The sequence below is a fragment of the Augochlora pura genome, chromosome 5 (assembly GCF_028453695.1).
Source record: "Augochlora pura isolate Apur16 chromosome 5, APUR_v2.2.1, whole genome shotgun sequence".
In the NCBI taxonomy this organism is placed as follows: Eukaryota; Metazoa; Arthropoda; class Insecta; order Hymenoptera; family Halictidae; genus Augochlora; species Augochlora pura.
The window spans coordinates 10,905,137-10,921,265 of record NC_135776.1 but is presented as its reverse complement, the minus strand read 5'-3'; the positions used below and the strand labels follow the sequence as shown (position 1 = coordinate 10,921,265).

At 37.5% G+C, this 16,129-nt stretch overlaps 1 protein-coding gene across 1 annotated transcript; it reads left to right on the top strand.

Moving 5' to 3' along the window:
• Window positions 1-2,073: 2,073 nt before the first annotated feature.
• Window positions 2,074-12,396, top strand: LOC144470608 (UDP-glucosyltransferase 2-like). Its single transcript, XM_078181961.1, has 5 exons — window positions 2,074-2,562; window positions 5,600-5,967; window positions 7,460-7,679; window positions 9,424-9,643; window positions 10,790-12,396. Exons 1-5 carry the CDS (start codon window positions 2,085-2,087, stop codon window positions 11,085-11,087), a joined length of 1,584 nt encoding a protein of 527 aa, XP_078038087.1. The 5' UTR covers window positions 2,074-2,084; the 3' UTR covers window positions 11,088-12,396.
• Window positions 12,397-16,129: the final 3,733 nt, after the last annotated feature.

Here is a 16,129-nt window from a genome sequence, read left to right as displayed (position 1 = left end):
CGAGACTCGGGGCGAACGAAACTACATTGTAACCTGGAAAGGCAGCCGCCGCATGTCGGTGTAGATTACTATGAATACATACATTGTAAAGCTAGCATAAAAACGATTACTTAACTCTCTTATTTCCAATTTTTTGTACATGAAAATTTGTTTAATATATTGGTCAGATTTTTCCAATTAAAATGATACCAAACACGACATATTTTACACCGTATTTATTCATTATACGAATCAAGTATTTTATTTTATTTACGAAAAAAAACATTAAAATAACCGATTCGTAATTATAAAAGAAGTATTAAAAAAAAAAAGTATTAAAGACAATGCTACATATGGTATTGTGTAATTCGAGGGACATCAAGTGTAGACATCTCTACACGCCATCGGCCACGCGGTCGCGACGCGAGTAAATCAAATCGTCTCGTGTTCGCGACAGGAACTGCAGAGATCGCGCCGACTTCGACGCGGTAGGTTTTGAGATGGCTTCGATTTCGAGAAAAGTATAGATATTATTTCGATTTCGAGATAGTAGATGTAAAGATTGACTCGATTTCGAGAGGACAGGTGCAAATATTTCCTCGATTTCGAGACGGTAAGTGTAGAAAATCGCTTCGAGGTCGCGACCGCAAGTGAATCAATCGTCTCGCGATCGCGACAGGAACTGCAGAGATCGCGCCGACTTCGACGCGGTAGGTTTTGAGATGGCTTCGATTTCGAGACATTCAGAATTCTACGTGTTTGACGGAAAGTGTGGCGGAACAATTTACTGTATTTTTTCCATCAATCCTGGAATTTGAAGGGGCCTTGGAGTAAGGATGGTTGAACAATGAGAAGCTGTTTAGATACAAGCTCCTCGAAACTCAGCACCGATAACGCAAAAGATGGTTTTCAGATTCATAGAAAGATGGTTTAAAAATGTGCTATGGGAAATCGTCCAGGTCAACCTCCTACGGTTTCGGTACCGTCGCGTACTCGACCAGGATGACCCTTCGGATTATGTTTAGTCTCATTTTATTCAGAAAATTATCAGCAATATGTTAAAAAAAATTCAGTTTTAAAATCTTAAAATTAAAAAAGTTTTGTTATAGTATTATGAGTTGTCTTCCGGGAATTAGAGTCAAAGAAGCCGCAGCACACGTGTTGATCGACTCCGTCGAACCTCGGCATCGGCGTAGCGAAGAAATCGATAAATTACAGTGGCGTAGCAATAGCACTGCGACAGGAGTCGAATCGAAAAGTTGAGTCATTCATCGAACCATTACTGTATTGGGGCGTATAAGAAGAACAGAGACGAAACGAAAGCGCATAGAAAGCGAACGAAGACGGAGCTCGATAAAGACGAACATAGGTGGTACGCGTTTGACGGATAAAGACAGTCGACACGTTACACGACAGATAACGAAGCGCGACAAAGATGCGCGTACGATGCGCCAAAGTCAACCTGCAAAGACTCGCGTGTTTCGGAAAGGCAACTGAGAAAATTGCGGCCTCGCGTTGGAGTGAAAGCCGCGTACACAAGGCGTTTATCACGCCGCAACATGCTTGACGCCTGAAGAACGCGCGCGAGCGGATCGAGCCGAGAGAATCACGTATTTTTCGGCGAATTCAGCCGGGAAACTCTGCGATAATGCAGAAAAACCCTTTCTCTCTCGCCTTCTCCCTTTCTCTCTTTAACTCGACTTTGCGAGGTGAACGTACGTGATTTGGCGAGGCATGTGTGCGTCGGTGATTCTCTCGAAGTCGGCTAAATTCGCGGATTGACTGCCGCAAACAGCTCGTGTCCCGCTTGTTACCAGGTGGCGACACTCTCACAGCCCTTCGGAGCCCATCTATTCCGCCAAATCGGCACGATCGAGGTGCCGCGATCGCGACGAAACGAAGATATATTTTTCTTTTGATGGCCAACGTCTTCGCGCAGCCGTGGCCGAGTTCGAAAAGAATTCCGCTGCGAACGAGACTGTTAAAAAATATTTGCCAAGGCGGAAAAACTGTCGCAGGCTCGTCTGAAGCCGGCCTAAACGTCATAGTATAAAACCGCGAGAACGCGGCATCCAACAAGTAGTAGTCCCGCGAGCAGTGTCACTATGAAGTTCGCTCTGTCGGTCGCGCATTCGGTCTTCTGCTTGCTCTGCATCAGCCAGCAAGTGCAGGCCGCCAAGATCTTAGCGCTCGTCGCGGTACCATCTTACAGCCATCAGATACCGCATCGAAAGTTATGGCTCGAGCTGCACAAACGCGGCCACGAAATAGTGCTCGTCACGTCGGATCCGATCCCGGACATGGACCCGAAGACGTTCCAGCAGATCGACATCAGCAAAGCGTATAAGTACTTCCGGGGACTCGATTTCATGCATCTTCGATTCAACGGCCTCGACTTCGTCGAGGTATTTCGGAGGCATTTAATTGATATTGCCGATATCCTCGTCGAAACCGTGTTCAACAATACGGAAATGCAAGAGATCTACGCGCCAAACAGCGACCGGAAGTTCGATCTTGTGATATCCGAATTGCAAGTGCCTGGCATCAGCGTCTTCGCGCATAGGTTTAACGCACCCTTGATAGGTATTTATTCATATTTTTTTAGATAGACTGATGGCGGCGCATCAGTGACAGGTGAATCATTGGACAAGTGTTTGAAGACATATGTCTTTGAAATTTTATAAAAATAAGTGGACAGGATTGAAAACTCATAAGAACTAACGTTGTGATTAGTAAAATTTGACAATATTTACTGATGGATAAGGACTAGGATAAATAAGTATAAGTTGAATCAACTGTCACTAGTTTATTACAGATTTGCTAAGGTAGCTACTGACTGATATCCACGATGGGTAGAATCTGCATCCGGAAACCCGAGCTTGCAGATGTTACTTGTTTCGTTTCTCATTCAAGGCTCTCTAGTTTCGTCGTGTTCTGTCTGTCGTCACCTAGGTTTTTTGATGACTGGTAGAGGACAAATTTTTGTGGTGAAAAGGAATAATTTTGATTGGTAAGGCGTGTGTCATGAAGGAACTTGGCTGGTATGGAGTGGAATCTGTAATAAAGTTACGTTTTACATGTATTGTATACATACGTGTATATACACGTTTTACATGTTTGTCTATGTCATGATTTATAAATGCTTGCCCGCTCGTCGTTTTCGAGAGTCGTACGTACTCTTGTTACGGGACTGGTCAGTGACGATGAAAATATCACTCCGTATATCCTCCGTATAATAGCGATGCTTGGACAGAATTTCCTAGGATATTCTCAGAGGTCGACTATAGAGTAACGTACACCGCGAGGTTTGGTGGAAGACTGCTTTATTTTAGTTCTGTAGCTGGTATTTATACTGCTCAGCTTTTGGGTCCTATGATGTTCTTAACGTGAGTCCAAGTGTCTGGTTAATCGGGATGATCTGAATCCAAGTGCTAGGTCTTGTCTAGGCTAGAAAGGACCTGAATAGTTTTAGTGGCGCGACAATTCGGCACCGTTTGCGATACTGTTACGGTGGTTGCTGCAGGTAAAAGGGTTGCGTCGCGATAGGTCCGCAGGTTCAGGCAACGCGACGATACGGCGCCGAGGGAGGCATTGTCTTGGCGGTTCGGCTGGTCCATAAGGATGCTGTTGGCGGAATGCGTCACACGTGAGCTTAGAAGCTAGAGATGTCACTTGTTTCGTTTCTTACTCGAGGCTGACTTACCCATCTACGTCTCGCAACTTTCCGATTCAGGCTCGTTTACCGCTTGTCTGGATTATTTCCCTTTTTGGGAGTGATTTTTCCCTGTGAATTAGAGTTTTTAGAGAACGCTGTTTACAGCACCCCTCGGTTTATTACTTAACTGTCTAAGGAATTTAACAGACAATTTATAATTTCCCGCTAAACTTTTCCGATAAAGGCGACAAGCAAAGTAATCTGAATTATTGCTGCCAGCGCCAAATGAAGAAATTTTTGAAGACGTGCAGACGGCAAAGTGTTAATTCGCTTAGCCAGGGCTGAAGTTTGCAGGGGGGTGTTTCTCTGTACGGGAAACTATGACGTTGCCAGTATCCTTTCTTAAATCGTTCGTTTAAAATCTGTTCAATATCTCTATATCTCTATATCTATATGTTCAATATCTCAATATCTCTTAAAGGCACAGTTGATCGTAATAGTTTTAAACATTTTATGATGCGCAAGGACACGTATCCGTACTGTCCTTGGCAATTTCTATAAAATAGGTGAGACTAATGTAAAATTTCAGCAATTCTAAATATTCAATCATAATAATATTATCTATTCTAGTAATAGTAAAATCACATTTATTCTTATGCTAAAATTAGCTTAGATTACGCGTAATATTTGTGAGAATTTTAAAAGCGTATTAAAATTGATTTTAAGATTCGATAATTGCATTTCTCGAGGTAGCGAAAAGGTTGCCTAAAAAAAAATTTAGTTGCCTAAATCGCACTGTTACGAAGTTTCCCATATCGTACTGGTATCATTACTGAAACTGATTTCTTCTGACTCATATTTTACACAATATTACCATTTAGATAGTCTTGTCGAAAAAAAACATATGGAAAATGCAGCACAGGAAATACGGAAAAGGCTATCAAGGCTTTTAATAATAAACAATATAGATTGAATGAATGCTGTAAACGTTTCGGAATTCCTAAAGTAACATTTAAAAGCCATATTCGAGGAAAAGTTAAAAGGCCTTTGTCGTCGTTAAAATGGAATGGACATTTCACCATATTTCCGCAAGATGTCGGGAACGAGTTGGTCCAACACGTCCTCCATTTTGAAGTGTCCTCGTTTCGATTGGGTATTAGAGATGCGAGACAATTAGCAAAAAGAGAAAAACCAGCACCGATAAAGATCGTACCGCGAAAGCATTACTAAACAATGCTTTCAGAAGTGCATCTTGAAATGTCAGTATATCGGTGAACGAAGAATACTGGTTCTGCAATTTCTGTGAACAAGTTCGCTTCGAGAATATGATGCAATGTTTGAAATGCTCGATTTGGGTGCACGAAGCATGTGCAAGCCTATCAAAAAGACCAAACTTTATTATAGTCCTCAATGCATTTGATTTTTAATAAGCATTCGTTTCATTAATAAATAAATATATAAATTAAACTGACATCACTTTACAAAGAAAAATATTCTAATCTTCAACAGTACGCTTTCGAAACCGTGTAATTAACTATTATAAAAGTTATATCAAAACTACGATTTAGTATAAAACTTGTTAAAATCGTACTTTTTCAATCTTTTTAAAAATTGAAATTCGAATTAATAATACGCCTTCTTACACATCTATAAAGATTAAAAATGTTTCAATAACATGTCATCGTATTACTCTAAACAATTACTTTTATAAATAATATTACCAGTCTTATATGTTATCAGTTAATTATGTTATTATCCCTTGACACAGTTAAATACGATTTTTCCCACTTACTATTATTATTTCCCTAAACGACATGTATCATATCGTTATTTCCCACTTATTACTGTTGTCTAGATATTACGACGAAAACAAATGCTTATTAAAATGATCTATTAAACATTATATTCCACAGGAAATTCCACTATTAGCAAGTAAAACGTTGTTATCATTTCGTATCGTTCTAGGAGTACTCTCCACCAAAATGTTCTCTATATATGAACACATTCTCGGTGGTCTGGTATTACCGTCGCACGAGTCTACTTGGGAAATGGGTAGAGACGTGGGGATGAATCAGCCATTCTTCGGGAGATTAAAAAATTTCTTTAAACACTCGGGATTTATGAACAACGGCTATAGTAAGCTTTTCCCACGCCAGCAGCAAATAATAAAAAAATACTTCGGACCGGTGCCTCCCTTGTTCGACCTGCTGAAGAATACTAGTCTCATATTTGTTAATCAGGCTGATGTCTTAACGACATCCAAACCGAAGCTTCCGAACATAATTACCTTCACGTCTTTCCACGTCGAGAAGAACCCGAAACCTTTGCCAGCGGTAAGTATACATCAACTGTCTATTAACCCCTTGCGGTATTTCAACGTGTGCGGCTCGTCATAGAGATTTCTATTAGTATCTTATTCGGTGTAAATGTTATTCCGTATTTTTAAGCGGAATAAAATTCTGTCCTCTTGTCATCGGCATTTAACCATTTAAGTAAATGTCGACAAACCATTCACCCTTGTAACTATGAAGAAAATAGTACGGCAAGGGGTTGACAAGTTGCATTTATTCGAAGTATAGCCCTCGCGCCATAAGACGACGTCATTATGTTTAGACTTCCCTTCTCATTAGCTGTGGTAGTAGGGCGCGGTTAGTAAGAGGGGGACTGTAAACTCAAAGGTGCCCTCTTATGGCGCAAAGACTGTATATGCAATTCGCATAGGCTGTTTTAACCACTTGGCGTGCCATTCTCTTTACAATTATTATGATTAGAATTTTGTCGAACGCACTAATTTCTTAGAAGAAAAAGGAATTTTATATTTATTGCGTGATTAGATTTACGCAAATATTTAAAAATAGGTGACAAAAGAATAAAATTCGATTCCTACTTAAAGAAACGGAATAACAATCATTCTTAACCCCTTACACTACGACTTCTTTCATGCTACGTTGATTAACATTGATTTGTCCTTTATACTGTCTTTAATAAGACAAGATCATTTTTACTTCTTCTATTGTTCTTATTTACTTGCGTTTCTAGACTTTGATAACAGAAGGATTCAATTTGGTTTCGATTTAGAAGAAATTAATAATATTTATATTTGGTAGAATATTTTGTCACGAGTCAGACTCGTTATTATAGTGCAAGCGGTTAACAAGACATTAACATTTTCCACCACGAGTTTGATTCTGGACATAACCTTGTCATATAAAAAATACAGTAACATACAATGTCTAATTGACTTGAGATCACCTCGACATGATCTTGATATAATCTCGCCGTATAAAAAATATAAAATTTCTGTTTCACATACGAATTTATTAGTAACAAACAAAGTCTAATTCCTTTAATATAACTTTGCCATAATCTTGATATTATCTCAACTTAACTTTGCCGTATAAAAAATACAAAATTTTTATCTGTCATAGAAATTTCATAGTAACAAACAAAGTCTAATTAACGCAGCTCTGAAATAAATTGGAGCGCAAGGGGTTAACGAAGGAAAGCAAAATATAGCATCTGGAAAAGTCCTGAAACTTGAACGCTCTCAATTTGTTGAGCTGATACTGTGAAATAGCTGATCAAAGGCAAACTTCTCTCCGCCCTTTTCCAAGTTTCTTTCAACACAAAGTTTCGAGTGTTTGCGTCTCATATATTTTGAATTAACACGGTGCGCAAAACCTGTTGGTAAAGTTTATTACAACCAAGCCTTACGCGACGGGCCCTTCGGATCGCTAGCTTTTATAATGAGCCGCACCTCTCTGGCGTTAACTTCGTTGTTCGTCGACGGAAGCAGATGATTATCCTCGTTTCCTTTGTCGATAGGACCTGCAACTCTTTCTGGATAACGCACCGGAAGGGTTCATATACTTCAGTCTGGGAACAAACGTTATGGTCAAAAGCATACCTAAAGAGACCGTACAGGTTTTCATCGACGTGTTTGCCAAACTCCCTTACAAGGTTGTGTGGAAGTTCGAGGAGGACATGCCCAACAAGCCCGACAAAGTCTATATTGATAGTTGGCTTCCTCAGCAGAGCATTCTGGGTACAGTTTAATTATCTATTTGTTGTATACTCCCGTTGAACAGAGTGTAGAAATTTTATGTCACGATCACTGTACGGCGATTCTACGTTTCTAGATCAATAGAGATTTGCTTAAAAAATAGATATTAAAATTGTTTATAGTCTTCAAAATTAAGATTACCCCTTTGCACTCGAAGCCATTTTAGCTTTAAATCTAAAATAATATTTCCGTCTTGTAGTATTTTCATTTTAAGCGACGAAGTGTAATTTAAATATACCAAATCAATTTTCTTGCTTCATACTAACAGTGCGATATTTAACAATTTTTCTGGAATTAAACTTTGTTGCTATAAAAATTATTTTAAAGGGTGAAAGAATAATATTAGTGGTGCCTGAGAGTCACCATTCGAGTGCAAAAGGTTAAAGGCTAAAACGTTAAAAACGACGTATAATTTGTATGTCACAACTATCGCCATCTAAAAATCGTGATATATCTATATATATTAGATTGACTGTTTATTAATAATATTATATAGTAGTAATTATATATGTAGTTGTTATAGTTAATTTATCTACAATATATTGATTCCTGTCTTATTGCATGATAATGCTAGACTACATACTGCACAAACTATAATAGCAAAACTGCAGGAATTGGAGTTGCAACTTCAGCAGGAATTATTTTATACAATTTTATTACTATGTATATTAGTATTATGCAAGGCGATTCACGTGGAATTGATTAGGGAAGTGGCGAATTCGAAGAAGGCGATTGCGAGTCTCATCTTCAGGATTAAATTAAATAGTATAATTAAATAACACTACATAGTTCTGATCTTAAAAGGGAAACAAAGAAGTATGATGTAGCTAGTGACAATCTGATTTTCGAAGTAATTGTTTTTGAGTACAGGATACATAATGTCGACTTTTTGCTATGACATCATTGTATGATGAAGCACTGATAGTTTCGAAATGTTGAATGATTCTTTTTATTTACATGAGACAATTGTAAGATTATTTTTGGTATACAAGGTGCCACAAAAATGATTCGTAATCGAGAAATGAAGGGTTCTTGAGTCATTTAAAAATGTTTTCCTTTACGATATTTTTCTCCGAGGCATCGTTAACGAGTTATTAACGAAAAACAATGACCAATGAGAGGCGTGATTAGCTCGCCGAATATTCTTGACCAGACTAATATTCTTAACAATTCTAATAATGAACTCCTCTATCAAAGATATAATTAACAATATATATCCTGGGAATCATTTATAATTTGATTTAGTAACTTGTTTCCACTCATTTTTAAAAACGCTATTACAAGCTTTATTTTTTTAAATGGAATTTAAGGAAACATTTATTAATGCCATCTGAGAACTGACAACAAGTAATGACGTGTCTCTGTGTCTCTAAGAGGATGGTACACAACTCTTTAACTTTGTTTCAAAAACAAAGAAGTTAAAAGACTACGGACCTCAAAAGACGTTGAATGAAACAAGAGTCGAATGAGTCAATTTGTATGACTTCGTTTGTTCTTGTTATACTTGTAATCATTTTCCTAATAGGATCAGACAATTTTGTTTTCTGTATTGTCTTCATTTACCTTCCTTTATATACTTTGATAACAGAAGAGTTTAATTTTACTTCGATGTAGAAGAAATTAATAATATTCATACTTAGTAGAGCTTGCATAAAATCTTCACCACGAGTCTGACTCGTTATTGTAATGTAAGGGGTTAATTTTAATTTTTAATTTTATTACACAGCGCATCCGAATATTAAGCTGTTCATCTACCAGGGAGGTGTGCAAAGTAGCGAGGAGGCGATACATTTCTCGGTACCACTATTAGCATTTCCGATATTAGGTGATCAAGACAATCAAGTGCTCAGGCTGGAAGCACTCGGTGTTGCGAAATACATGGACATCGTAACCATCACGAGAGAACAATTGGAAAATGCCATTCGAGAGGTCATATATAACAAAGAGTGAGTATTCAAACTTGCAACCACGTATTAAATTATTTCTCTATTTATTAAAAAAATTATTTCTCTATTTATTACATAAATTATTTATCTATTTAGTACATAAATTACTTATTTATTCATTATATAAATTATTTATTTAAATACACGTGGAAATCCAATCTGTATCGTTCAAACTCACTTGCTTTCGAAGTATTCATTTTTATACCAAAGCTTCATGCTTTATCATGAATTATCTAACCGATGGCAATTTTGCAATCAAGTTATGTATCGATAAACAAAAATAAGCATTTTTCAGAAAAATGATACCGTTTAGAAATATTTGTATCATTTGACACATGGTCAGCGATTAATTGTCAGCGAAGTTTAAAGTAAACGTTAGTTACTCTTAATTATTATTAAATAAGTATTTAGAAGCGACAGAACCTAGTCTGACAACGTTCTACAGCATATTCGATGTAATCTTATATGAGTGTATAATCGAGGTGTATACACATATGGAATGTGCATTCTATACTCGTTAAAAATAACCTTGGTTAAAAATATCAGTCTTTAGATCAGTGCTTTATTTTTCATAAAGTATTACTTTTTTAATACGAAATTCGTAATCAAGTTAGGCATTTTTCAAAAAGAAGATAAAGATAAAGCAAAATAAAAGATACAAATTTGTATACAGGTAGATATACATATATGTATACTTATATAAAAATAAGGATAAAGATAGAGGAATAAGCAGCAAAGAGTGAATATTCAAACTCACAAGCTTGTGCACAAAATTATATTTCCCCAAATAACTTATTTATCGAAATACGTACATATAAAATATTCATTCCATATTTTTAAGAATTACCTCGTTTAAAAATATTGATCTCTATATCAACGCTTTATGTTTCATGCAGTACAATGTGCTTGATAAAAATAACCTATTTATAAAAAGAAAGAAATATTTATCGAAGAGATATTATTAGATATAAAAAATGCTTTTATCGTTGAATACATATTGTCAACTAATTTTAAAGTAAACATCGTTACCTCTACGATTAATCGTTAAAGAAATATTTCGAAGCAACAGAATCTAAGTTGACAATATTGCTAAGCTTTTTTGATATAATTAACCAAGAAAGTACAATTCTACTTCGACATTTTCAGGTACAAAGAAAAGATAATCGCGCTGAAAGAACTCGTGAACGATACCCCGCTCAATACGGTGGAGTACCTAGCATGGTGGGTCGAGTACGTGATTCGCCATAAAGGCGCCCCCCATCTTCGTTCAAACTTGGCCGATCAACCATGGTATCAGCGTTACGACATGGATATCGTGGTATTCCTAACGATCGTGTCCGTTTTAATCGTTCTAATCATAACTAGCATCATCGTGAGAACGATCGTGTGGTCTTACAATTATTACTACACGATATCTGCATCCATTAAACGGAAAATTAAATAGCTACGAATATATTGAAGCAGAGCGTTGATAGCTTCTACTATAATTATAGATCAGAGGTGGCCAACCTGAATCAGGTAGAGCACATGCCAGGGCAGCTAAGAGCAAAGCGCTTTATGGCGGGCTGAGTCCCCTACTCCTCCAGGCAACGATGCTTCATTCTTAGCTCCTCGTGGGACTCCCCATCAATTTAGTATCGGATGACCGGCATATAACGGCAATGCGAGCGAGTAAGAGAGAAAGAGCAGTGCGTCCCACGCGTCCCCCACTTTTTCATGATTTTTGCTCTAGCGCAGAGCTGGGCAACCTGAATCGACGGAGCAACGCTAGAGCAAAAGTCTTGAAAAAGTGGGGGACGCATGGGAGCACCGCTCTTCCTCTCTCACCCGCTCGCATTGCCAATATGTGCCATTCGTCCGATGCTAACTGGTGGGGAGTCCCACGAGTAGCTAAGGGAGAGGCATCGTTGACCCGAGGAGTGGGGATTGAGCCCGCCGTGGAGTGCTTTGCTCTTAGCTGCCCTGGCGTGTGTCCCACGTATTCAGGTTGCCCAGCTGTGCCCTAGCGTTGCTCCATAGTTTCGTATGTAGCCCGTAGCTGTGTCCAAGTCCGTAATGATTCAGGTTGCCTAGCTCTGTTATAGATAGTTAATTATTTTTGGTATGCGTTTTATGACGAATTAGACTAATCGAGTCAGTAGTTCCTAATTTAAACAGTGCTACTATTGCACGTAGATGGTAAGGAGTAATTAGTTTTTATGAACAGGGTGAACCTAAATAGTATAAGCTGCTCTAAAACTGTAAGTTGTTAATTTAATTAATTGTAGTTTAAGTAATACCGAATAGCGTATATACAGTCAACAGAATAATTTTCTCTCTATATAAATATAAAACAGAATAAAACCCAATAAGTGTTTTTATAACTACTTCAAATAGTTTCAATCTTTTTGAGATGTTAAAAACGATAGTTTACCATATACTGAAAGAAAATTTATTTTCAAAAGTCGTAAAACTTTAATTTGTTTGTTCCAATGATAATATAGTTATTCTGTTTTTTTTAAGTGTAAAGAAATCTATTGCACTGCTTGTATACAACAATTCTATGCAAATGCAATATCAATGCAATATTTGCAATAAGAATTGAATGCAGTGTACGGTTTGACGATTTTGATTGTTCTTTAATCTCCAGCATTAATTAATGTTAATGTCTGATGATTGGCGTCGAAAATTGTAATTACCGTATGTAAATGGAGGTTAACAATAAATAGTTAAAATATAAATATAATAAAATATAAATGGTTAACAATAAATAGTTAAATAAAGGTTATTTTTATAAGAAATATTATTAATAATTCATTGTTTTATCTCCGGACCTGTAAACTATTCTGCCTATCGTTGACATGCATTAATTTTTAATGAATTCAACCTTAACCCGTTTCTTTCTATTTACTTTATAAAACACTGATGTTAACAATTCATTTTATTTAGTATATCATCAAAAGTTTGTTAACGATGTTTTCTTATATTATATCGAATACTTTTTATATAAATTTCCTTTTAAATAAATGTTATTTACACACGTGTTATAATTTAGTCCACATGCTATTATTTTTACATATATTCCAAAACAATTTTTTTTTTTAAAGTGAAGGTATTACATTTTATCGTTTTTTTATCTTAAATATGTAAAGTAAGTATTTAAATATCGAGTTACTTAAACTATTTCTTTATTAAAAAGAATATTTTCGAGAAAAAACTGTAATGAACCTTTTACTTTATAATATTATACTAATTGCGCCGATTATTTTATAATCAAGGTTCTTTTAATATTTGAAAAATTTAATTTCTTTATTCTTTCACACGAGAATAGACTTATAATTATCGTCGATAGATACTATATATACTATACTGCACTGTACTATACTGTACTGTACTATAATTCTTATTAAGACTCGATATTTCGCCGCGAATCGCAATCGGAAGTCAGAATCATGTTTCACAGTTGCGTGCTGCAGAAGATTATCAGAAAACGATAGAATTGGAGATTTTCTTTTCTCCGAATACTTTTCTGCTCGTGAAGCTGGCGCCACGGGAAGCTTCTTTGTTTCTTTGCTTGATAACACGCTGCGCCGTCTACTTCACCCTCTGATCCTCATCCCGACGGTGCACAAGCTCCGTTCGATCTCGCAAAGGCAAACGCTTCTAAGAATCGCGATGTCGAGGGACGATAGCGGCGCGAAGCTGTTTGTCAAGAACGCGTCCTAATCGACTCGAGTAACAAGACAAAACACAAAACCGAGGAGAAAAGGACAAACCTTTCCCTGGCAACGGAAGATAGAATCTCGACCGCCATTCCTTTATATGATTTCCCGGCAGTTATTGTTTCGTGCTCGACGCCGTGAACTTTTACAATTGCAACCACCGACGTCTCGAGGATTTTCTGCGCTTTTCCTCCCTTCTGTCGCGCTCCTTGCACCTTCCGCGTATCTTGTCGCCACTCAAACAATTGATTTTCTATACGAATAATGTGCTTCGTAGCGTTTATAGTATCTCCGATACGATATTCGGTTTTTAATGAAACCGATGTCTGCGTCGTGTAACTTATTAATTAGGTGCGTGCTTTTAGTTAGTCTGTTGCCTTGTCAGTTATTTATGTTTATAGACATCCTTTGTCGGTTTTAATTTTTTATACTAGGAAAAATGTCTTTGCGTTTGTGACATTATGTTCTTTTTTATTTTATTGTAGTATTAAGTTGTTCTTATTGTTTCTTAATTTGTTATTTTAATTTTAGGTAATTTTTTCTCGTATTATTTCGTATTCAAACTCATAGCTACCATGTATACCAAAATGATGTAAATATTAAATTATTTATTATATAAATTATATATTTAAATACATACGGAATCCAACTTTTGTCATTTAATGTTACTCGTTTTCGAAATACGTTATGTATCGATAAAAAAGTAAACTAAAAAAGTAAAATATATAAAACTACAGATGAAAAGGAAGACGTCTGTACTATACAATGTTTCGGCTGTGACTGACTGCAGGCATAGTTTTCGCCGGCGATAGGAACTTTCCCATTTCTTTATTACCCGCCACCTGGCCTATTCTTAAGTGCCCTGACACAGTCCCGTATCGCACTAGACGCCCGAACAGATTCTCGGCTTACAAAATAACCATTACGACACTATTTAACAATATTTGTATAATATTTGACACGTTAACAACTAATTTTTTAGTTTCATTTTTAATTGTCTGTAGGAGAAAAAATATCTCTTTTTATGGCTTTACGTCTCTAATTTTATGGTATAATTGAGTTTCTCTTATTATTAGATAATTTATGGTATTGTTGTATTGGTATTGTACATTTTTATTATCTTTACCTGGATCCTGGGGTTCCTTCTGTAATTTTCTACTTATATCTAACGGAGTCGATGCCGGTTTACAACTTTCATACCGAAGCGTTCTAGCAGGTCTCTTATCCTCGCTGACTAATTTTTATCGCATGCTTGAGACGTTTGAATTCTATCCCTAAGCAGCATTTCACGTCGTTTAGATCTCAGATTTGAAAAATACTTCCGATACAGTGCTTAAAACGATTTATATCATTGCGGTTACGCGAGGATATTAATATATCGTCCACATACACAAGGACTATGAAAATATCTTCCCCTCGCCGGGTCAGCCCCGCTCGGAATTAATCCGAATGTTCTTAATTCTTCATCCAAACGACAATGCCAGCTACGACCAGCTTGTTTCAAACCGTATAAGGCCTTTCACAACAAGCAGACCTTATCTCTATTTCTTAGATTGCGCTTCATTTCAATAACTTTGTTTTTAACACTATAATCGACACTCTCGGCTCCGGCTAAAATATCTAGGGCCTTATCGATGCCACGGGGAACTTCTATAAAAAATTTTTCTTCCAATTTACCGTTCAAGTAGGCTAACGTCACATCTATTTGATGGATTTTCATATTATATTCAGCCGCAAGAGCAGCCACAATCCTAATCGATTGTAAACGCGCAACCGGGACGAAAGTTTCGTTAAGGTCAACCCCGTAACGTTGCGAAAATACACGCGCTACTATTCTGGCCTTCCGACGGTCGATGTTACCGCTAGGCTCGTATTTATTACATAAGATGACGCAACTTCTTACGACTTTTGCGTTCTTTGGAAGCTCGACGTTATTTCCCACGTGTTATTTTTTAATATCGATCCTAATTCGATGGCAATGGTCTGGTACCATTGATCTGCGTCCGGACCTGCGATGGCGTGCTCTAGAGGGACCTTGGCCATAAAAGTCTGCTCGACCGCGGTATGTACTTGCTACCTGCACCGTGCTGTACTCTTTCCGGGGTCTACCCCGCATACCCGTACGTACTTTTTTCGGTCTCCATCTACCTCTCCGAGACTGTTCGTCACCGCTACTGCCATTACCCGCGTACGATTCATTCGCGCTATCGCTCGATTCATTTGCGCTTCTCTCGATTCATCCGTCGCACGCTTCGATTTTTCCGGAAACGGTTTTCGCGTCATCTTATTTTCAATACAGATTTCACAACGCAATGTCCGTTTAAAATCTTCAAAGTTGCCGTTCGGTATGATGTACTTCCGTCTCGGTTCCATTAGATCCTGCTGATTTAAATGTCCATGCCGCCTGTACCATGTCTCGAGCTCGTTGTCCCGTTGCGGCTTTGCTGCGTCCTCGTCTGCTACCATGGCCTCGTGAGTGGATCCCTTTTGGGTCACGTAGTATAGGCCATTTTTACGAACGGCGGTCAACTTCTTATTGCCTTTTCCATCGATGATTTTGGCTTGATCTTTCGTGAAAAGCACTCTGCACCCACGATCCGTTATTTTTCCGACCGATAAGAAGTTTGTTCTTAGGTCCGGTACGTGCAGAGCGTCTTCTAGCGTCAAGTTCTTTTCTTTACCCCTTTCATCGATACCTACGCGCACAGTTCCACTCACGTTAATGTCTGTCGACGCATTGTTCGCAATATTTCATTTTCCACGCAGTCTTTTGACGATAGATTTG

Bases quoted from the DNA above. Each gene is read 5' to 3' on its own strand.
- LOC144470608 (XM_078181961.1), top strand. From the start codon at position 2,085: ATGAAGTTCGCTCTGTCGGTCGCGCATTCGGTCTTCTGCTTGCTCTGC. The intron at 2,563-5,599 runs GTATTTATTCAT...GTATCGTTCTAG, and splicing joins GTTTAACGCACCCTTGATAG to GAGTACTCTCCACCAAAATG. The intron at 7,680-9,423 runs GTACAGTTTAAT...TTTATTACACAG, and splicing joins TCCTCAGCAGAGCATTCTGG to CGCATCCGAATATTAAGCTG.